Here is a 20,650-nt window from a genome sequence, read left to right as displayed (position 1 = left end):
TTGTGAAGAGGTTGGGAGTAGATATTAATGATTACTATTAACTGAGCATTTACTATGTGTCGAGCATCATGCTAAACTTTACCAACATTATCTAACTTAATCCTTGACACCAATTCTGTATGCTAGGTATTATCCCATTTTACAAATAAGGAAACTGAGCCTTAAAGAGATTAAGTAAATCAAATAGCAGGTCCGGATTCAAGATCTTCCAATGCATGTGCTATTACTGTAAAGTATCAAGGAAAACTGATATATAAGTCAGAGCCCTTGAAGGGGCATTGTCTTCTTGTTTTTGCACTGAATCAAGTCTAACTCCAGCAGCTACAGCCTGCTCCTACACCCAGACTTTTTATCTCAGAAGGTGGGAGTAAGGGGTGGTCAGAAGGAAAAATAACTGGGCATCTCTGTGTAAACCATAACCTACATGTGCTGTATATGATCTCCACCCAAGGGACGGATTCACAGTGGTCCCAAGAGCCACTTTTAGGAGCTATTCTCATCCAGTAGTGGGAAGCTTCCAGGTGGCATAGAAAGAGGACCCAGCTTCAGACTTCCGTCCCCATGGATGGGAAACTGGGGGTATCTGTTGTTAGCCCTGAAGTTTTTTTGTTTTGTTTTTATACGTCTGAATAAAAATGCCAACGTTTTGCAGCTTCTTGTCTATCAAATAAAAACCTTTAGTGTGTGAGGTAGACCGCCCCTTTTCTCTGTCCCTCAGCAGTGGATAGCTACCACTATATGCTTCTTTCTCTGTCTCCTGATAGGCCTACTCGGCCCCATGTAGCTTTCTCCAGCCCTACTTTTCCTTATTCCCTAAGACCAGCATAGGGCACAGTCCTTTTCACTTAAGGGTTTTACTAGGAATCTACAGGGCAACCAGCTGGGAATAACAAAACAAGCAAAAACAACACGTTTAGGAAGTTAGAAAAAGCCCTAAGAGGTGGAATACTGAAAACGCAAATGTTTTAGAACTCTCATTCTCTTAAATCTCTGTGAACACTTCCCCTAGGTGCCATCAAAGCCTGTTGTTAAACAATAGTGCCATCTTCAGTGGGAGTCCCATCTCTAGATTGGGAGGCTGTAAACGGATAATCCTTCAGAAGTCTGGCTGCTCAGTTAGCCCATGCTGCACAGACTCCTGATCTCCTTCCACACCCGCTCTGCCCCTCCCCGTTCTCGCAGCACCTGAGGACGAGTGGACTGGCCGGGCCGGTCCCTCCTGCCACTCCAGGGATCCGGGGTAGGGCGTACCCGCCCTTAACGCAATCTCCCCGACTCGCCTCCGCTCGGCTCCACCCTGCCCTGCAGCCTCCAAACACACTTCCCCGCCGTAGCTCCGCCCCTTCTCTCTTAGCCCGTCCCTCTCTATTACGGGTTCTCGCTCAGCGCTCCTGGTGATTGTGGTTTTTCCGGGAGAGACCACGCTTCTACTCACGCTCTCCAACGGCTCCGCCTTCCCGCCGGAGCCTGACCCTTCCCAGCGTGCTCGGCGATTCCGGCGTGCGAGGCCCTCGGAGGGCAAGGCCCCAGGGCCTGGCTTAGGGACGCGAAAGGCAGGCTGGGAATTGTAGTTTGATAGCCCGTGAGGGGGGCTAGAGGCTGGCTGTAGGAGGGACTCGTTGTCCCAGCGTGCCCTGCGCCTCAGCCCGCGCGCTCGCAGTTTCTCGCTCTCGCCCGCCCTCCGCTCCTTAGCTTGCTCGCGCTTTTGCTCGCGCTCTCCTCGCGGATCGAAGGGACTGTGGCTACAGCCTGTGGCTGGGAAGGGCGACAGAGGCGGCGGTTCAGGAGAAACGAAGCTGCAGTGGTGGTGGTGGTGGGAAGATGTCGGGCGAGGACGAGCAGCAGGAGCAAACTATCGCCGAGGACCTGGTCGTGACCAAGTATAAGATGGGGGGCGACATTGCCAACCGTGAGTGCGGCCTCAGGGGTCCGGAGATCGAGGCTGGGAGGGAGGGGCAAGGGGGACGGTGTTGAGCTGGCCCCTGAGGGGCTGGAGCGGTGGGGTCATGCAGTGTGGGCTAGTGAGGGCCCCGCGCAGGTCTGCTGGAGGTGGCGTGGTGAGGAGGCTCCGTGTCACGCCTGGGACCTGAGAGCCTAGGCCTGGGCTGGAGTCTCTGGAGATGCGGACGGGCGAGCGGGCGGCCGGGAGGGGCGGAGAGCTGGGCCTCCGGCCGGCTCCAGCCCTAGGCGGTTGGTAAGGAGGCGAGGCGTATCTCTTGCCCCTCACCCTTCAGTCCGGATCTCTGTCTCTGATTTTGGCAGCAACGAAGCCATCTCGAAAAGGAAGAGCCCCTCTATTTTGTAGCGGCTCTCCGCCGTCAGGAGCCTAGCCGGCACGTGTTGCCAGGTCCCCTGCGGATCGCCGGCTCCCTCCGCTGTGGTCCCTGACACCAGCTTCCCTACCACGTGCTTTGTTGTAGTTTTTCGTTCTTTACTTCAGCTCCTTCCTTGATGGGGGCCGCCTTCTACTCTTGGGCCAGCTCAGGGACCGTTGGAGGGCATCCCATAACTCTTGGAGATGTATCTCACTGTTCTCGAAGTTATTCATCACTACCTCCAATCTGCGCAGATGGCTTTAGTTAGTCGTCAAATTTGATTGTTCTCAAGGGTTTCACAACTTTAGGAGTGTTTTGAGGTCCTCCCCCCAACTAGGCAAACCTGTGAATAGTACTGTTAAAGGGGGGACTGATGTTAGAATCTCAGAATATTAGGGCTGTGCTCTGACTTACTCAGTAGCCGCCTGCCACTCTGGACAGATGTCTCACTTTCTGACTTCTCTCTTTCCAATTTAAAACCCAGTTAGGGGGACAGAAAGTGCTTGTCTTTGGGCTTTTAAATGGTTTTGACAGTAAAGATAGGCATTTAGGATGCCTTTGATCCTATGGCTGAAAACCTGAGTTTTTCAGACTTCCAAAGAATCACCAAAACTTGGATCACAGAAATCAAATCTGAAGTCCAGGATGGGCCACGGAGAGGGTATCTGGTGAACAAAACAATGCTTTATAACATAATGGACATGCAGTGGTTTGAATCAGAAAAAAAATTTTTTCCCTCTTGCAGTTTATAACTTCTGAGGCACTTGTGATTCCAGATACCAGTTTGAAACTCTTTTGGGTCACATACCTGTTTGAAACCTGCTAAAAGCAGAGCTTGCTGAAGCCCAGGGACCTTAGTTTAAGTCTCCTTGGCTTGTTATTTGAAGAAATAAGTCTACATAAATTGGGATTACTGACATCTAATTGGGGTGTCTGGGAAGGGAAGAAGGTAGCATTTAACAGTGCATCAGCTTAGAGTCAGCAATTGCATGTCTACCTTCCTGTTGTCCCTGATGCCTATAAATTTCCTCCAGGCTGCTTTGCATGTATGTTGGATACCTTGGTGAGAACCCCCTTAAAGTTCATAATCCTGTCCTACCACACCACAGATACCATCTTTGAAAGTCTCTCTTGCCTAAGGAGACAGATGTCTCCCAGTTGTCACACTATATAAGAGAGGAAAGGGAGTGTTGGCTTTTTTATTTCAGGAAAGGAAGGTAGAGATTTCGAGATTATAGGGAGGTACATTGCAAGAGACAAAACTTATTCCCTCTTTCATCCTTTGAGCAATGGCACTAGGGAATATTAGAAACTCTAAGTCCAACTTCTAGGTGTTTCTTGGATGGTAACTTAGACAACACATGCAGGACTGATACGGGGTTCTGTTCCCAGGGGTACTTCGGTCTTTGGTGGAAGCATCCTGTTCAGGTGTGTCGGTACTGAGCCTGTGTGAGAAAGGTGATGCCATGATAATGGAAGAGACAGGGAAGATTTTCAAAAAAGAAAAAGAAATGAAGAAAGGTAAAAACAATCCCCCACGAATTTCCTAAGTTTGACCCTTATTCAGTCCTGTTTGTTTTATTGTAATGATGCAACCCCTACCCCAGCACTCATTGAGATATTTGGAAATTTGGAATGGCAAGGGGGATTCAAGCAGTTTCCCACCCAATCCAAACTGATCAAACTTAAGCAAGACCCTGAAGAAAATCCACTCATCTTTCTGAGGGGCAACAGGGCTCCAAGAGAGTGAGCAAGGCAGTAAGGCTGATTGTCTCTTTACAGGTATTGCCTTTCCCACCAGCATTTCAGTAAATAACTGTGTATGTCACTTCTCCCCTTTGAAGAGCGACCAGGACTATATTCTCAAGGAAGGTGACTTGGTAAAAATGTAAGCTTAAACTATTTTAGAGCACTTGTCTTCTTCCTAAGCATTCACAGTAGTGCCAGTTGCTAATGCTGTACTCTGCTCTTGCCTTTCAGCGACCTTGGGGTCCATGTGGATGGCTTCATCGCTAATGTGGCTCACACTTTTGTGGTTGATGTAGCTCTGGTAGGTGGACCACTTTGAACGCTGTTCAGCCAGTGGGGAGTGGGGGAGGGCACACTGCTGCTTGCTTCTTATCCCCAGCCCCACCACCACGCAAGTTTTGAGGGAGTATTTAGAGAAATGAAAGAGGAAAGGGTGTTTTCTCTCCTGACCACTGGCTGCGTAATGGACACAAACAGATATTAACTGAAAGACCAGCTGTGTTAAAGAGCTTTCCAGGAAGGCACTCACTGCATTTCCTTATCTACAGGGGACCCAAGTAACAGGGCGGAAAGCAGATGTCATTAAGGCAGCTCACCTTTGTGCTGAAGCTGCCCTACGCCTGGTCAAACCTGGAAACCAGGTAAGCTGTTGAGTCCAACTCCAAAGCTTGTTAGAGCCAAAGATGCGTTATGCATCTACAGCTATTCTATACTGAAAGAGAAGAAGCAGGAATTAAAGAGTAATACCAAAGAGCAGTTAAATCTGAGTGCCTACCTTAGATGGTATCGTGCTAGGTGTAAGGGGATATGTGGTCCCTTTCTCATGGAGCCTATAGAGATCCTTTTTCATATTTTGGATGTGCATCTTTCCCCAAAATAATTTGAGATAGAGAGCTTACAATAAAACACAGATACCACAGTTTTAAAACTCAATTTTAAAAGCTTATAAAACAAAAATCATAATAGTACCAGTAAATTGGTGGCAAAGAGGCCAAAGCCCCTTGCAAGACAATATTAGGAAGCCCAGGGATCATAAACTGCTCGTGAATTCATACAATTTAGTGTGTTAGACTATTAATGGAGATTTTTCTCTAACACTTAGATTTCAGAGACCTGTTCAATACTTAAAGCATCCTCTTTTTTTCTGTGCTCTCTTTACACTTTTCATCAGTTTGTCCCCATTGTAACTTAATTGCATCATTTTTACTTAGACCTCTGTTGTAGGTTTCTTACAGTGGTACCTACTTCATAGAGCTACCATAAAGCACTTTGAACAGTACTTGGCACATAGTAAGCCCATGTGTCAGCTATTATTAATTTGCACGTTAATTATTTTTATTATTTATATACTGTGTCTTTTCATTATTTATATTGTGTCTTTTCACTGAAAGGTACTGTTAATATAGTGGCTGTTGTCTAGCTGTGACATTAGACTTTCTGGATTCTCACCCTGTTGCCACCCCATACTGATTTTAAATAACTTCAAGTTCAAATTTCCTCATCTGTAAAGTGGGGAAAATTAAATTGTGCCTTATTATCACATGGCTGTGAAGATTGAGATCATCCATGTAAAAAAGAGTTTCTATACCCTTTCAACAGGTTAGAATTCCAAGTATAATGGACTAAACACTATGGTCAGAAAACCTGGGTTTATACCAGGTTCGTTTGGTTAACTGGTTTAACCCTGGGCAAATCATATAACCTTTCTGAGCCTCAGTTTCCTCCTCTAGATTGGGTTGTAGATCTGCACTATTCACCTTAGAGAATCGTTATCTAAGTAGACCATCTTCATGAAAGTGCTTTGTAAAATGGTATGCAAATGTAATTTCTAGGTTGTAGGGATGATAGGGCCTATGAAATGAAAAACCAATGAGAATCATTGCACTTGCTTGAGGATATTAGATCTCTCAGTTCTTTTATGCTTCTTGTTCTCATGGTAGACAACTTACTAGCCCGTGTATCTTATCTTTTATTTGATCTTGTACTTCTAGAACACACAAGTGACAGAAGCCTGGAACAAAGTTGCCCACTCATTTAATTGCACACCAATAGAAGGTGAGACCTCAGATAGTAGGGTTGGGGGTCTAAGTATGAGTGGTTTTGCAAAATTAAGACTTTTGCTCCCTTGAGGATCCATCTTGGCCCTGACATAATCCAAGCCAAAAACCTCAGTGCCCTGTGTTTCCATAGCCAGGCACTTTGCTCTCATTGTCTGCTCCATGATTCTACTTGGGTGGGTGGGTTGGAAACCTTTTGGGATTCTAGGTGAGTGGTACCATAGACTTTGTCCAATCTGCAGGTATGCTGTCACACCAATTGAAGCAGCATGTCATCGATGGAGAGAAAACCATTATCCAGAATCCCACAGACCAGCAGAAGTAGGTGCCCTGTATCCCACCCTGTACCTTCTGTCATACCAGACTACTTATGAATTTATCCTTCCATACTCCAGGCTAATCTTATCTACTTTCTACTCTAAACTCCAGGAATTACTTATTGCTCTTTATGGTTCCCTTTCTGTTCCTTTTAGGAAGGACCATGAGAAAGTTGAATTTGAGGTACATGAAGTATATGCTGTGGATGTTCTCGTCAGCTCAGGAGAGGGCAAGGTGAGGAATGTTTACCAGAGCTGGGGGGGCGGGGGGGCGGCTGAGGGTGTGTTCCAAGAGCACCAGACCAAAATGTGATCTTTTTTAGGCCAAGGATGCAGGACAGAGAACCACCATTTACAAAAGAGACCCTTCTAAGCAGTACGGCCTGAAAATGAAAACTTCTCGTGCCTTCTTCAGTGAGGTTGAAAGGCGTTTTGATGCCATGCCTTTTACTTTAAGGTACTACTGCACTTCCAAGCTCAGGGCTTGGAACCAGTCTGACCCATAGACTACACACCCCAGGAGCACTCTTTTTTATTTATTTATTTACTTTAAATTTATTTTATTTATTTATTTTTGGCTGCATTGGGTCTTCCTTGCATGCGTGCTTTCTCTAGTTGCGGCGAGCGGGGGCTACTCTTCGTTGCGGAGCATGGGCTGTAGTCACGTGGGCTTCAGTAGTTGTGGCTCGCGGGCTCTAGAGCGCAGGCTCAGTAGTCGTGGTGCCAGGACTTAGTTGCTCCGTGGCATGTGGGAACTTCCCAGCCCAGGGCTCGAACCCGTGTCCCCTGCATTGGCAGGTGGATTCTTAACCTCTGTGCCACCAGGGAAGCCCCCAGGAGCACTCTTCCTTCCCTCACCTTTCCCTCCCTCTCTCTCCTCTCCTGCCTAGACTTGTAGCTCCAGCCTGTGTGCATGCCTTCTCCCCTCTGCCATCTCCCTCTCATAGAAGGTAGTGTAAAAAAGCAATCCTAAAAAAAAAAAAAAAAAGCAATCCTACGCATGATTTCTGCCTGAGGGTAGGAGTTATTTAAAAACATGAGCAAAATGGTAAGACATGATAAGGAGATAAGGATACCTGAATTTGTCTCTCCCTCCCCAGAGCATTTGAAGATGAGAAGAAGGCCCGCATGGGTGTGGTGGAGTGCGCCAAACACGAACTACTACAACCATTTAATGTTCTCTATGAGAAGGAGGGTGAGTTCTAAGAAGAGAGTTGTACTTTGGAGCCCCTGATTATGGTCCCCTGCTCCCTATAGCTCACAGAAAAGAGGATGGATGACAAGGGAACATTTTATCAAAATACTTTGTTTCTCTCATAGGTGAATTTGTTGCCCAGTTTAAATTTACAGTTTTGCTTATGCCCAATGGCCCCATGCGGATAACCAGTGGTCCCTTTGAGCCTGACCTTTATAAGTCTGAGATGGAGGTCCAGGATGCAGAGCTCAAGGTTAGTGTGGGATGGAAAGGGGCGGGCATGTGGCACTTGTCTTGGGAGTGAGGAATAAGTGATGGGAAGGTCCTGAAGAGAGCTACAGTGCCGAGAATAGCACTTGGTGTTTGCTCCACATTCCTCAAAATTTGTTTTCCTTCTTCTATATGTTCCAGGCCCTCCTCCAGAGTTCGGCAAGTCGGAAAACCCAGAAAAAGAAAAAAAAGAAGGTTCGTTACAGTCATCCCTCTCTGGCAGGGTGAACCTGATCCCTCTTTATTCCACCTTCCTGGGTCATGGTGGGTGTGTAGATTTCTGTATGTCCTTATTTCTCCCCGTCTCAGCCCTGACCTAGAGAATTAGGATATTTTTGTCCTTGGCCCCCCAGACACTACCCTAAGTTGTTGGAAACTGACATGTCTTCTCCCTCTCCTTTCCATGAATGTAGGCCTCTAAGACTGCAGAGAATGCCACCAGTGGGGAAACTTTAGAAGAAAATGAAGCTGGGGACTGAGGTGGGTCCCATCCCCCCAGCTTGCCACTCCTGCCTCATCCCCTTCCCACCACACCCCAGGCTCTGTGAAATGCAGTTCGTCTTCTCCACCCAGGACCACCAGCAGAGCGGGGTCTCCCTGTCCTCGTCCCAGTCCCCCAACCCAGCCCCCTTCCAACAACAACCAGCTCCAACTGACTCTGGTCTTGGGAGGCCAGGCTTCCCAGCCATCGAAGACTACTTTAAATAGAAAAGAGAAATTGAATAATAAAATCAGGAGTCAAAATCCATCGTCTTCAAGCCCCTCTTTCTAGCCTTTTTCTACTATTCTCTGCTTGGTCGAGGTTTATGACCCTACAACAGAACGGGGAAGAGGCTAAAGTAGCCACCACCACTAAAAACTCAGCTGAAATTTTTTTATACCACTCCAGTGTCAGCATTTTCCCATCTGTTGGGGCTTGTTCCTCTCTCTTTTCCCACTCTCCCCAAGTATTTTATCAGGGCTCAAAATAGAGGAGCTATTCTTCAGACTGTTTTTCTTCACATGTGGCAGATTCCTTCTATGATCCAGGCTGTCTAGTCAGGCCCCTTCCATTTTTAGGAGCTGGAGCCTGCGTTTACCAAGGGATTCTCATCTATCGAATGGATCCTCATTTGTAAATCTTTGTAGTCAATTTTGTTCTGCAGGACATTTTTTTCCCCCTCCACAAGGCTGTAAAGAAGTAATCCATCTCAACCATGTCCATTTCTTTGGACTCAGTGGGATTCCTCCCTTGCTCTATCTTAGAAACTTGAGTCGGAAGCTCCACTGTGGTTTTGTTCCCTGTTTGAAATATTTTGACCTCCCTTTCTTGAAAGAAAGACCTGGAACCAGAGGAGCAGACTGATTTGAAGAGACAATACTCCTGGCTTTCTGAAGCTGTGGACTTGGATGAATTGCTAGGGGTTTGGAGAGAAAGTTGACGAATTTCAGTACCTCTGGCATGCTGTCCCAGGGAACTAGGGCTCCCGCTAACTTACAAGGTTTTTAAACACATTGAAAATGACATGGCGTTAAAATAAATTTGGATTTGCTCATAATCATGTGTCTTTGTTTGCTGCTCTTATTTGATGGCGGTGGGAGAGTGTGAGTTGAAGTGATCATTTGGAATCTGTTTTGTTTTGTTTTGTTTGGCATGCAGAATCTTAGTTCCCCAACCAGGGATTGAACCCATACGGAATGTTAACCACTGGACTGCCAGGGAAGTCCCTGGAACCAGTTTTCTATAGCCATATTTTACCTTTCTAAAACAAGGAATACCTTGAGTTGGGGGGACATAAATCCTGAGTTCTCTGAAAAGAGTACGTTTTCTATGGGAGTTTGTGATTTAGTTTTCTGACGTAAAAACATAAACCTTGCTGCCGACACTGTTCAGGACATTAATGTTTACTGCAAAAAGTAAGAACACTGTATGCAAGTGATTATCTTGATTTAGGAAGCCAGGAAGAATGCGTTTAGTGTTATGCAATTTTTCAGGGCCAGCCTGAGATTGGATGGGTAATTTGTATTAGAGCTTCTTACGTATGAGGCATTGCTGACCTGAAGATACTATGCTGAGTGAAACTGAACACATGAGAACTTACAGACAGTGGGCGATCAACAGGTGAGATCCCAGTGGATTTGATATAAAAATAATCCTGGGGTTTTTTGTTTTCAAACACATTACCTTCTGATGGTGACAATACTAGAACCGCTTAGGCACTTGGAACAAGGGCCCTAAATTTAGAAACCTTGTTTTTCCAGAGCTAAAAAGTGAAATTTTATAAAGGGAAACCACTAAAAAAGGGATTATAACAAGCCATACCGTATCTTACAGTGAATAAGGTGAAGTCTGTATGATGAAGAGTTCTCTTTCATAACTGTAGCCAAATCTTTGGGTGTCTTTTCCGGGTACTTCTGACCTAACCATACCGTGAGACTGGGAAGTTGTCTTGCCACCAAATACCATTCTTGCCCTAAAGAAATGTGTACCTCATCTTGCTTCCCCTCTGTCAATTGATTTGATCTTCACCCTATGCAGAAGGAGAATCACTTAAGTATTTTCTGAACAAGATGCATCGTGGCCAGGAATATAGTGACAATCTGCCTCAGGCATTGTAGAGAAAGACCGGACTTGGCTAGGAAAAGAGTTTATCTTCGATAGTTACAAAGTTCTCTGTAGTATGACAGCTTTCTCGACTCCTCACTTTACATCCTTTCAATGTTCTGAAATCTTAGGACCTTTGTAAGTTCCAAGATCGAATCTCCCTGCAGCAATTTAGTTCAGAAAATAAGGTAAACCAGTAAAACAAATCAGGAGGTTTTGTTCAATCTGCACGTATCCATAGTAAAATGGAGGATCTCGCCAACAAACTGCAACTCCCATGAAGCAATGAGAGGGAAGGCGGAAGTAGCTGCCCTTTGCTCGTTTGCACCTCTAGGTCTCTTATTGGAAACATGTGCTCATATTTAAATAATACAGTATACTCATAAAACTGGGGAAAGGGGAATTTTGTAACTCAAACTCAAAATATTGTTTTCCAACAGAACTTTCCTAATTCAATCACTTCTCCGGTACCTAAGGCCGAAACCTATTGTTGCTCCCCTCGGGCAGCCCCGCCCCTAGGGGCAGGGCGAGACAGCGGAAATGACGACATGAGCGTTCCATTAAATATCCGTAGGCGGGCCTCTAGCCCTCTCTCGGCCTTAGCGCCATCGTCGGAGGTGGGTGTCTGTGCTGCTGTGTTCGGATTCCGAGTACAATCCACTAACATCTGATCTCTGCACTTACCATCGTTATAGCAAACTAACTGCAGACTTTTTTTTTCTTTCTCCGTAGAAACCTCCGCGCCATGAGAGCGAAGGTAAGCAGTCCTTGGCAGTGATCTGAGGCTAAGAATTGGCGATTGTGGGGGTAGACCTTGGCAAGGGAAGTCCGCCATCGTTCCGGGATCGCTGGGTTCTCAAGGGTGCCCAAGATATGTTGGGAGAGGAAGGATGGTTTGGGGAGAAGCAAAGGAAGTGGTGGGTACGTGCTGTGGTCAGACAGGCTGGGAGTGCGAGAGAGGGCGGGAGTAGAAGAGCGCATGCGGGATTCGGGGTTTTACGTCTGAGATCCCGGTGGGAGTCCAAATTGTTGATGTGGTTACTCATATAATGCTCTTCATATCCCTGCCTAAACTTGTTACTAAAACTAATGATGCCTTGTTTTATTCTCTGCCTCTGGTTATGATCGGTTGCCAGTGGAGGAAGAAGCGAATGCGCAGGTATGCTGAAACGTTTCCAGTACAGGAGGGGGGAAGTGGAGCGCGCCTTGGATAAAACTTGGAACATTTGGTTTAGAAATCTAAAACAACTTTAGGTGAAAAACGTTATGAGCATTGACTGGCCAAAGCCAGGAGTTGGGACACAAGACGGTAGCATCGTATTGTTGATTTTACCCGTCCCTTGTATTGTGTCTAGATGTAAAATGGGAGGGAAAGACTGAACTCGGGTTTGTGGGCAGGAGGTATATTCTTATGTCTGGTTTTCAGGCTGAAGCGCAAAAGAAGAAAGATGAGGCAGAGGTCCAAGTAAACTTGTACACCCATGGAAGCCACAGGAGCAGAAACAAGGGAAGCCAGAGGTCAGGGATGCTGGTACAAATTGTTGGACTGCTTGCCTACTGTCTAGAATTTGTCTCAGTGGATCTGGAACATCGATGGCCGTTCTGATCGCCTCGACCGCCTTTGAGAGACCCACCTTGCTCGTATCAAAACGGCCCCTTTTGACCCTTTGCCCTGGACCTTTGACATACTGGACTAGTTCTGTTCTCAGTTGTGGCTGAATGTAACATGTAACAATAAATCATATCTTTTGCTGTCCTAGCTGAAGAAAAAAATTCGTCTTGTGTGTTATGTGGTTTTTATGGTTCCATTGGATGGGGATTCTGTACCAGTACAGTCGACCTCTCTACCCCGTGATGTAGAGGAAGTCAAGCAAGCTCCTTAGGCTGCAAGTCGGGTGTGGGGGTTCTGGCCCTCAGAGCTGCTGGAGCATTGGGTGGCCCTTACTTCCTGGAAAGGGTGTTACGTCAGGGAGAGTTTTCAAGCTGATCTCGCGGGCATAGGGGCAAAAAGTGGTTCCCCACCTCCCTTGTCTAGGCCTGCATTACAAAGTATCGTTTTGGGGGTTCTTGGCTGTTGGCTCAGGTTGCCATGGTGACACGCAAAGCTTGCTGGGAACTTCCTGCGGCTTGTCGCGCAAGTACTTCGCACACCATAGAGTGTGGTTCCGGGTCTGCTGGCTAGAGTGTCATTTCTTCCGCAGGAAGCGGAAGGGCGATAGAGTAGGCGGCTCTTTGTCGAAGCTAGAGGACCGGCAGGCGGCAGCAGCAACTACGGCGGCGGCGGCAGGTGAGGGAGGCGGGAGACTTAGGTGGAGGCCGCGCCCGGAGGGGAGGAGTCGGGGCCGGCCCAGCGGCTGGGCTCGGCCGGGCTACACGAGGCCCCCCAGGACCGACTTGGCTCTTCCTCACGTATCAGGGCCGAGTCCCTTTTCTGACTGACTCCGCTTCGCGAGCAAATGCCAGCTCTGTGACGTCACAGCCCTGCCCATCCCCTCTGCTTGATGTCACCTGGAGTCCCCTTCCCCGCTTCACTAAGTGCTCCCTTTAGTGTCCTATTCACCTGGTCCCCGGCTGAGCTCCGGCGACACTGCACAGAACCTGCCAGGCTAGAGACATGCTGCGGTAAACTCCTAGGACTTTTTTCGCAAACTCTGGGGTGTTGAGAAGCGTCACAGTCACCGCCCTCAAGTCTAATCCGCCATCCCATTGCACTGTCAGTCGCTGCCCTTGCACGGCTCCCTGTTCGGAGTTCCTAACCCCAACGCTAGGCCGGGCTTTGATCCCCACATCCTCCTTCACCTTGAGACGGGGTGCCCCTCACCCTTTGTTCACTTAGGGCTGGTTTTCCAACCCGTCCTCCTAGGCTCTCCAAATTAGTTCTGTACCTTACTACTCTCTTCTTACTGGCAGCTTCTCCCTTTGACAGGGGAAGTTCAATTTGAATCCTAAGGAAATCTTGACGTGCCCAGAGCTCTTGCCATTTTGTCAGACTTCATTCTTATAACAACCACCCCGTAGTTCTCCATTCCTACCCCGTCTCACACCCAAGTCTCTGTTTTTCTCCTGTTCAGAACCCAGCAGTGATGTGGAGGTGGAGACCCACAGGAGCCCCGGACTTCACCTGAGCTACCTCAGGTATCAAACAATCCTGGGAAAGTTGGGTGGGGAGGAATATCAGATATGATTATCAGCTTCTGGTGGGACTTGTAACACGGGTCAGGCTTGGATAGATGCCATTTATTTTTCAGGTCATTTCCCTTTAGTGAAAATTTGTGTCTTCTCTTTTCCCACTCTTTTTTCCTTGATTTTTTCTGTCTTTCTGAGACTACCTCCCTTTGGAGGAAGATGACCCCTCTTTTACAGATTTTCTTGCAACTCTGGCCTGTGACCTAGTCGGTTCATTTTAGGGTTCATTTTGCCTTGAAGGCAAAGTCAAGGCAATGAACCGGGTGGTTGGGGGCGGTCAAGGCCAAAGAAATTGGAAAGATTCCCTTATACTCAAGGGGAAACAATATGAAGGTTTCCTATTTGAACAGCAGGGGGAGCCTGAAAAGGCTAGGAAAGGCTTAGGAGGTCAGACACGTGGTAGCAGGGACTCCTAGTCTTGTTGGCGGTGGGGAGAGGACAGCGCTAGAACCAGGGCAGTGGACTGACGTTCTTGAGCTCTTTTGGGAAAGAGGAGACTTTAAAAGCTTTTATAGAGTCTGTAAGTAAAGAGCATCTTTATAGGGCAAGGAATGGTGTGGTTTGATGTCAGTGGGATCTTCCGATGGAGGGATAGGAGGGGTATAGAATGGGGACAGAAAGGTCACTTGTTCCTGTGAAAGTAACTCCTTCTTATTGCCTTGATCTTGCCACAAATGGTTTTGTCCTTTTGAGGTCTATAAGTAGAGATTCCAGCTGTAGAACTCTTCCCCTGAAATGGAGGGGGAGGGGGCTGACCACCCTAGAGTTGAGAATAATGGTAATATGGGAGAGAATACCAAAAAATGACAGGTTTAGGTATTGCCCTAAAGCTGGTGATACCAGTCTTTTTACTCAGGATTTCCTGAGGTCTAGAGATCTGATACTTCACAGAGTCCTCACCTGAGATCCCATGGAAGAGGGGGTCAGGGAAGTAATGTCACCAGTACTCCATTATCCACGGCCCTTAGTAGCTCATCAGCTTATCTTAGCCACTGTTCCCAGTCTCCTCTTAGCCTAATGAGACACCAACAGCAGTTTTAATTTTGATTCCACAACTTTAATAAGGTCAGTTCAGAAGGGGAAATAAAATCCAACACTGTTCTCTCCCTGCTCCCTCCTTGGCATATCACCATTAGTGAGATGAGGTAGCTTCACCCCAGCTCCCTCCCTCCGACAGCCAGGCAAGTGTGAATCATTCTGACCTAGACCAGGTGCACAGGGCCTGGGCAAGACTTCTGACAAGCCAGCCAGTCCAGGCAGAATTCTTATCCGTTAGATTCTCCATCTCCAGAGCCATTATGCCTCTGGCCTGCCTCTTGCTGGACTGCCTGCCATACAGTCAGCAAGAGTTTGGCCCCACTGGAGGACTCCTGTTTGACACAGCTCTCCTCTTTCCTAGCAGTCACCAAGGGTGGCAAGAAAAGGAAGAAAGCCCTGAGTTGGGGGGGACCAGGATGCCTGACCGGGACAGCTATGCCAACGGCACTGGGAGCAGCGGTGGAGGCCCTGGAGGCGGTGGCAGCGAGGAGGCCAGTGGGACAGGGGCAGGCAGTGGCGGGGCCAGCTCAGATGCTATCTGTAGAGACTTCCTGAGGAATGTGTGCAAGCGAGGCAAGCGTTGCCGCTATCGCCATCCGGACATGAGTGAGGTGTCCAACTTGGGGGTGAGCAAAAACGAGTTCATCTTCTGCCATGACTTCCAGAACAAGGAGTGTAGCCGCCCAAACTGCCGATTCATCCATGGCTCCAAGGAGGATGAGGATGGCTATAAGAAGACAGGAGAACTGCCCCCTCGGCTGAGGCAGAAAGTGGCAGCCGGCCTGGGCCTTTCACCAGCTGACCTACCAAATGGGAAGGAGGAGGTCCCTATCTGCCGTGACTTTCTCAAGGGTGATTGCCAGAGAGGCGCCAAGTGCAAGTTCCGTCACTTGCAGCGGGATTTTGAGTTTGATGCCCGAGGTGGAGGAGGTGCTGGTGGTGGGGGCTCAACAGGCCCAGTTCCCCCAGGACGACGTCATGACCTCTATGATATCTACGACCTCCCTGACAGGGGCTTTGAGGACCATGAGCCAGGCCCCAAGCGCCGGCGAGGTGGATGCTGCCCCCCAGATGGCCCCCATTTTGAATCATATGAATACAGCCTGGCTCCACCCCGAGGGGTGGAGTGCAGGCTACTAGAGGAAGAGAATGCCATGCTCAGGAAGCGGGTAGAGGAGCTAAAGAAGCAGGTCAGCAACCTTCTGGCCACCAACGAGGTACTGCTGGAACAAAATGCCCAGTTCCGCAATCAGGCTAAGGTCATGACCCTGAGCTCCACTGCACCAGCAACTGAGCAGACTCTGGCCCCCACCGTGGGCACTGTCGCCACTTTTAACCATGGCATCGCCCAGACTCACACTACTCTCAGCAGCCAGGCTCTACAGCCTCGCCCCGTGTCCCAGCAAGAGCTGGTGGCCCCCGCGGGAGCTCCAGCCGCTCCCCCAGCTAATGCTGCACCGCCTGCCGCTCCACCACCACCACCCCCACACTTGAACCCAGAGATCACGCCACTGTCGGCTGCTCTGGCTCAAACAATTGCCCAGGGAATGGCACCCCCACCTGTCTCCATGGCTCCTGTGGCTGTATCTGTGGCTCCTGTGGCTGTATCGATGGCCCAACCCTTGGCAGGAATCACAATGAGCCACACCACCACTCCCATGGTGACTTACCCCATCGCCTCCCAGAGCATGCGTATCACAGCCATGCCACACTGATGGGGCTAATGGACATTCCCCTGGTATAGCCTCCCAGGGCTGGGGTCGAGGGGCCCTTACCTACCCACTCGCCTAGCCCTCCCAGGCCCTGTCCAAAGGGCTCACTCATGAACTAGGACAAGAGACTACAGGAGTTTGCTTCTGAGCAGGGGTTGGGTTGGTGTGTTTTCTCTCACCTCCCTTTTATGAGGGTCCTCTTGTCCATCTTCCAGCCTCACAGAGGGGGCTTGCATAGGAGTGCAGACTGAAGCTAGCAGAGGAAGGACTGACTGAGGGGTTGTGTGTTCTCTGATGGGAATTTGGGGGACATCGTTGGTCTTGTCCTCTCTTCTGCACAGCTTCTGCACAGCACAGGTTCCAGCACTGGCTTTGGAAGAAAAAAATACCCTGTCCAGAGGGGAAGCCAGGAAAGATTGGGAAGTGGGTGGCCAGGAGAGAAGGCCTGATAGGAGCCTTCAGACAATTTGGGGCCTAGCTGAGTTGGACAATACAGGAACTGCTCCTGGGCCCATGGGAAGGCAGGGACCATAGTACTCCAGCCCAAAGACTAGGGGAGCATTCATTACCTTGGCTTGGCCTGGACATCCATAGGGCAGGGCCCACCACGTTCCAAAGAAATAAAAAAATATATTTTTAACAAATGGAGGCAGTGAAAACTTGCTTAGATATTCTGTGTGGAAGATGGGAGCAGTAAATAGATCTCCCGCCAAAATGAAATAAAGACCCCACTCTCACATAGTGGTAAGGATGGATGGAGGCCAGTGAAGAAGGGTAGGGACCCAGAACAAGATCAGATGGGGCTTTGGGGAAGGTACGTTGTGAGGTAAAAACATTGGAGCCACCTAGTCTTGTTTAAAAATAGTCCCATCTGTTTTGGTTTCTATCTGCAGGAACTATTCCCAGGTTGCCTTAGTAACCAGGGCTCCTAGGGTCATTTAGGGAGTAGGTACTAAGAAGGGTGGATGTGCTGGGAAATGGGAATGGGATATGTATCGACAGATCCTTCCCTTTTTCAAACAGAGCAGGGCAGGTGGCAGTTGCTCTCTGAGTTGACAGCAGTTGATGTAACCCCTACCCCATCCCTTCCTCAGTCACCAGTGCCTTAAGCCTTCAAGGCTTAAGAGGTGCTGGGGAAAGGAGAGTTCTTCTGGGGACACAAGCCTCAGGGTTCGTCCCTTTCTTCCCCCTGCCTCCACATAGAACCACAGAGGTTTTAAATCCAATTAAGAGTTAGTAAGGCCAAGGGTCTCAGTAGCCAAACCTCACTTCCTCCTCAGCTCATGGCTGATGGAGGGGAAACAACTCAAGTGTCTAGTCTATGGGACAGTGGATTTGGGGGTAGAGAGAGTGATCCTGGTTTGTTCTTTCCCCATGATATCTGCTGCTACCTCTTGCTCTCTTGTCTGGTTGATCTCTCAGGTTACACCTGGGGTTGGAGATGGTAGGCTAGGTTAAGGCCAGTCATTTAAAAAAAGAGGGGGGGGGCCGGCGCTGCAGCACGAAAGACTAAAAATGGGCAAATACTGAAATATTGTTTGTGGATTCTAAAAACCACACATTGATAAGCCTAATGTTGATTTTCTGGCACAATTCTGGTTTATTAAAAGAGATGGTTTATGAGCATTTAGACAAATGTGATCATAGATATCAACATGAATTCATCCTAGCCAAACCCTGACAAGCTAACTTTATTATTTTTTTGCCAAGTATCTCTAAAGAGATAGATTTGGGAAACTGTAGATGTCGTATGTACTTTATTAATGTGCTCCAGCTAAAGACCACCAGGAATACACCTGCAATTGAACAAGTTGGGTTTAATGCTCATTGCAGTGATGGAGAGAGGATGCCATTTGGAACCACGGTGTGTCTTGCAAGAGGGTGTTAGGAAGGACCCTACAGGACTTGAACTTCATTAAGTGAGTTGGGGGAAGGTTCAAGGAAGTGGAGCTTCACTCTAAATTGAGTGCTGTCAGGGAAGCAGGGAAGATTTTATAATTGCATATCTTTATCTTCTCTAGAAAAAGGGCAGACTAAAGTGAAGCTGAAGCTGCATTAGCTGGGAGAGGGGGATGTTTGGTGTTTTGTGGTTTGCACACTGACCTTGTCTAGTGCTTAAACAAAATTTGAAGTGATCTTGTTTTTTGCCTCACTTCATCACAGTCACTGAGTAGTTTTGTCTGATATTGGTGTTTTGTGAGATTGTGTCCAACAGTACCTGTGAGCCCAGGTCAGATCCTAATAATTCCAAAGCCTAGCTGTGTCAGGCCAGCTCCCAGATGTCAGGAACTGCTTTCCTCTTTCTCACTTGCTAAGTCATTGCAGATAAGAGAATAATTATGGGTCAGTTAACAGTAGAGTTTGATGGAATCGAAACTGAACATTTGGGCCTCCCTGGTGGCGCAGTGGTTGAGAGTCCGCCTGCCGATGCAGGGGATGCGGGTTCGTGCCCCGGTCCAGGAGGATCCCACATGCCGCGGCGTGGCTGGGCCCATGAGCCATGGCTGCTGAGCCTGCATGTCTGGAGCCTGTGCTCCGCAACCGGAGAGGCCACAGCAGCGAGAGGCCTGCATACTGAAAACAAACAAACAAAAAAAAAAAACATTTGTGCCTAGTAAATGTTGACTAGCACATTCATGTTAGAGAAATCTCTAGTCTCTAGGGATATACCCAAGGGCTATGGTTTTTTTTTTTTAATTGTATAAAAATATGAAAAGCCCAGTTTCCAACAGTAACACAAGGAAACACTAAGTAATATGGAAAGTGTCTGTAACTTGTATTGACTAAATTAATCCAAAGGGTCAATTTGGACTGACCGACCTTCCCTCTAAAAATTGCTTGAGCCTATGAGAAACAAATGCAGAGATCTATATTAGCAATAATTCATGTGAGAACAACATGGGACTTCCAATTGGCTGCAAAAAATTAAAATCTTATTCTTCATAATATGTCAGTTAATAAATATCAAGAGGCTGCTATGTTCTAGGTACCTTTCTAGAAACTCTATAAGGGTAAAAGAACCATAGTTGTGCATTGTAAATATAGTAGTTCTACCACGTCTATCTGAGTGGAACCAGTTCTAAAGTATTGTGTGTTCTTCTAAATAGTTTTTGCAGAGGGCCATTGGCAAACCAGTGGGGTATCTGAAAAAAACTGGCAAGAGAAGACTGAGGGTTGACCCAATAGATGTCTTCAGATATATGAAGGGCTACCTTATGGAGAAAAAGGTCCTGTGTTGCTGCATAGGAAATAAGCAGAGAGTTCTAGAAAAATTGCTAACATGTGAGTACTTAATATAAACCAAGGTACTGTGTTAGGCACTTTACATGCAATATTTCACTGACACAATGGGCATTATTATTATACTTGTTTTGCAGAGGAGAAAGACTTAAAGAGGGTAATCAACCCAAGTCTCCACAACTCGTAAGGAATGGAACTAGGAATCTCTTCAGGCAGTCTGACTCCAGACTTGGCATAAGAAAGTTCTAATGATAGAGAGCCATCCAGCAATGGGACCACTACTTTCCAGTAACTTACAAGGAATAATACAGAGGAAGTTTCCTCAAATCCCGTTGCCCCTTCCATCTTGGAGAGTAGGCTGGGACCAGATTACCACATCCAACCCTGGGAGGCAGCTGTAGTTTACATATAAATGCAGATTGCAAAACCAGGAAGTCTAAGTGCTCTCCTCGCTTAGACACTTCCTCTAACAAATGGCAATCCTTTTTCGTGTTACCCACTTACTGCTTATCACCACCAGGTGGCACCTGGGCAGCAGAATTGTCAATGGGCGGGGACCCATCTTGTTTACTTGTTCTGGTGCCTTGCAGCTGCTGATTCTGTGGCTCCTGGGCCCCAGCTGGGAAGAGACCTTCCTGGGGATGAGCTTTTGTCCTCCATACACCGTCTTCAGTAGGAGGATCTGATGATCTAGATAGGATGAGAAAGGGGAAAAGTTTGAAAAGGAACTTCCATAGGTCACCCTCTTCATCCCCCAGCCTAAGGGATCCCTTCCCCTACTCCAGTGTTTGGCAAATTTCAGTTTATAGGGAGGTTTCCTTCTGAGGATGTTCATCCATTTTCCTGCTATAGTTCTGGTTCATCAAGTTGGTGGGCACTCACCTCCTCCAAACTCCTTGAGCTCCTTTTTTACCTGCTCATCTCTGAGAATACAGAGAACATAGGAGGCAGGTGGAAAACTGTTCCTTACACAGTTCTGCAAACTGA

The 20,650-nt window shown here is 47.7% G+C and overlaps 2 protein-coding genes and 1 long non-coding RNA gene across 3 annotated transcripts; all 3 read left to right on the top strand.

Annotated features, from left to right (window-relative positions):
• The first annotated feature begins 1,630 nt into the window (after nucleotides 1–1,630).
• On the top strand, nucleotides 1,631–8,649 carry PA2G4 (proliferation-associated 2G4). The gene is made up of 14 exons (XM_065886722.1): nucleotides 1,631–1,909; nucleotides 3,708–3,836; nucleotides 4,098–4,203; nucleotides 4,296–4,365; nucleotides 4,613–4,705; nucleotides 6,056–6,119; nucleotides 6,364–6,442; nucleotides 6,595–6,673; nucleotides 6,762–6,895; nucleotides 7,539–7,633; nucleotides 7,759–7,886; nucleotides 8,045–8,098; nucleotides 8,317–8,383; nucleotides 8,477–8,649. The coding sequence occupies exons 1-13, from the start codon at nucleotides 1,822–1,824 to the stop codon at nucleotides 8,380–8,382; spliced, it is 1,185 nt and encodes a 394-aa protein (XP_065742794.1). The 5' UTR covers nucleotides 1,631–1,821; the 3' UTR covers nucleotide 8,383; nucleotides 8,477–8,649.
• A 2,386-nt stretch (nucleotides 8,650–11,035) lies between these two features.
• On the top strand, nucleotides 11,036–12,260 carry LOC136131375 (uncharacterized). The gene is made up of 4 exons (XR_010656351.1): nucleotides 11,036–11,104; nucleotides 11,220–11,244; nucleotides 11,624–11,646; nucleotides 11,914–12,260. It is a non-coding gene; the product is annotated as an uncharacterized lncRNA (long non-coding RNA).
• A 453-nt stretch (nucleotides 12,261–12,713) lies between these two features.
• ZC3H10 (zinc finger CCCH-type containing 10) lies at nucleotides 12,714–18,053 on the top strand. Its single transcript, XM_065887921.1, has 3 exons — nucleotides 12,714–12,774; nucleotides 13,559–13,622; nucleotides 15,073–18,053. The coding sequence occupies exon 3, from the start codon at nucleotides 15,128–15,130 to the stop codon at nucleotides 16,424–16,426; it is 1,299 nt and encodes a 432-aa protein (XP_065743993.1). The 5' UTR covers nucleotides 12,714–12,774; nucleotides 13,559–13,622; nucleotides 15,073–15,127; the 3' UTR covers nucleotides 16,427–18,053.
• The last annotated feature ends 2,597 nt before the right edge of the window (nucleotides 18,054–20,650 follow it).

The sequence above is a fragment of the Phocoena phocoena genome, chromosome 11 (genome assembly GCF_963924675.1).
Source record: "Phocoena phocoena chromosome 11, mPhoPho1.1, whole genome shotgun sequence".
Taxonomy (NCBI): domain Eukaryota; kingdom Metazoa; phylum Chordata; class Mammalia; order Artiodactyla; family Phocoenidae; genus Phocoena; species Phocoena phocoena.
Note: the sequence above shows the minus strand (reverse complement) of the source record. Positions and strands in the feature narration are given on the sequence as shown.

What these genes read in the sequence shown, in the direction of transcription:
- ZC3H10 (XM_065887921.1), top strand. Translation starts at nt 15,128, where the DNA reads ATGCCTGACCGGGACAGCTATGCCAACGGCACTGGGAGCAGCGGTGGA.
- PA2G4 (XM_065886722.1), top strand. Translation starts at nt 1,822, where the DNA reads ATGTCGGGCGAGGACGAGCAGCAGGAGCAAACTATCGCCGAGGACCTG. An exon ending in TCAGCTCAGGAGAGGGCAAG is followed by an intron (nt 6,674 to 6,761) that starts GTGAGGAATGTT and finishes GATCTTTTTTAG; the next exon opens with GCCAAGGATGCAGGACAGAG. An exon ending in TCCAGGATGCAGAGCTCAAG is followed by an intron (nt 7,887 to 8,044) that starts GTTAGTGTGGGA and finishes TATATGTTCCAG; the next exon opens with GCCCTCCTCCAGAGTTCGGC.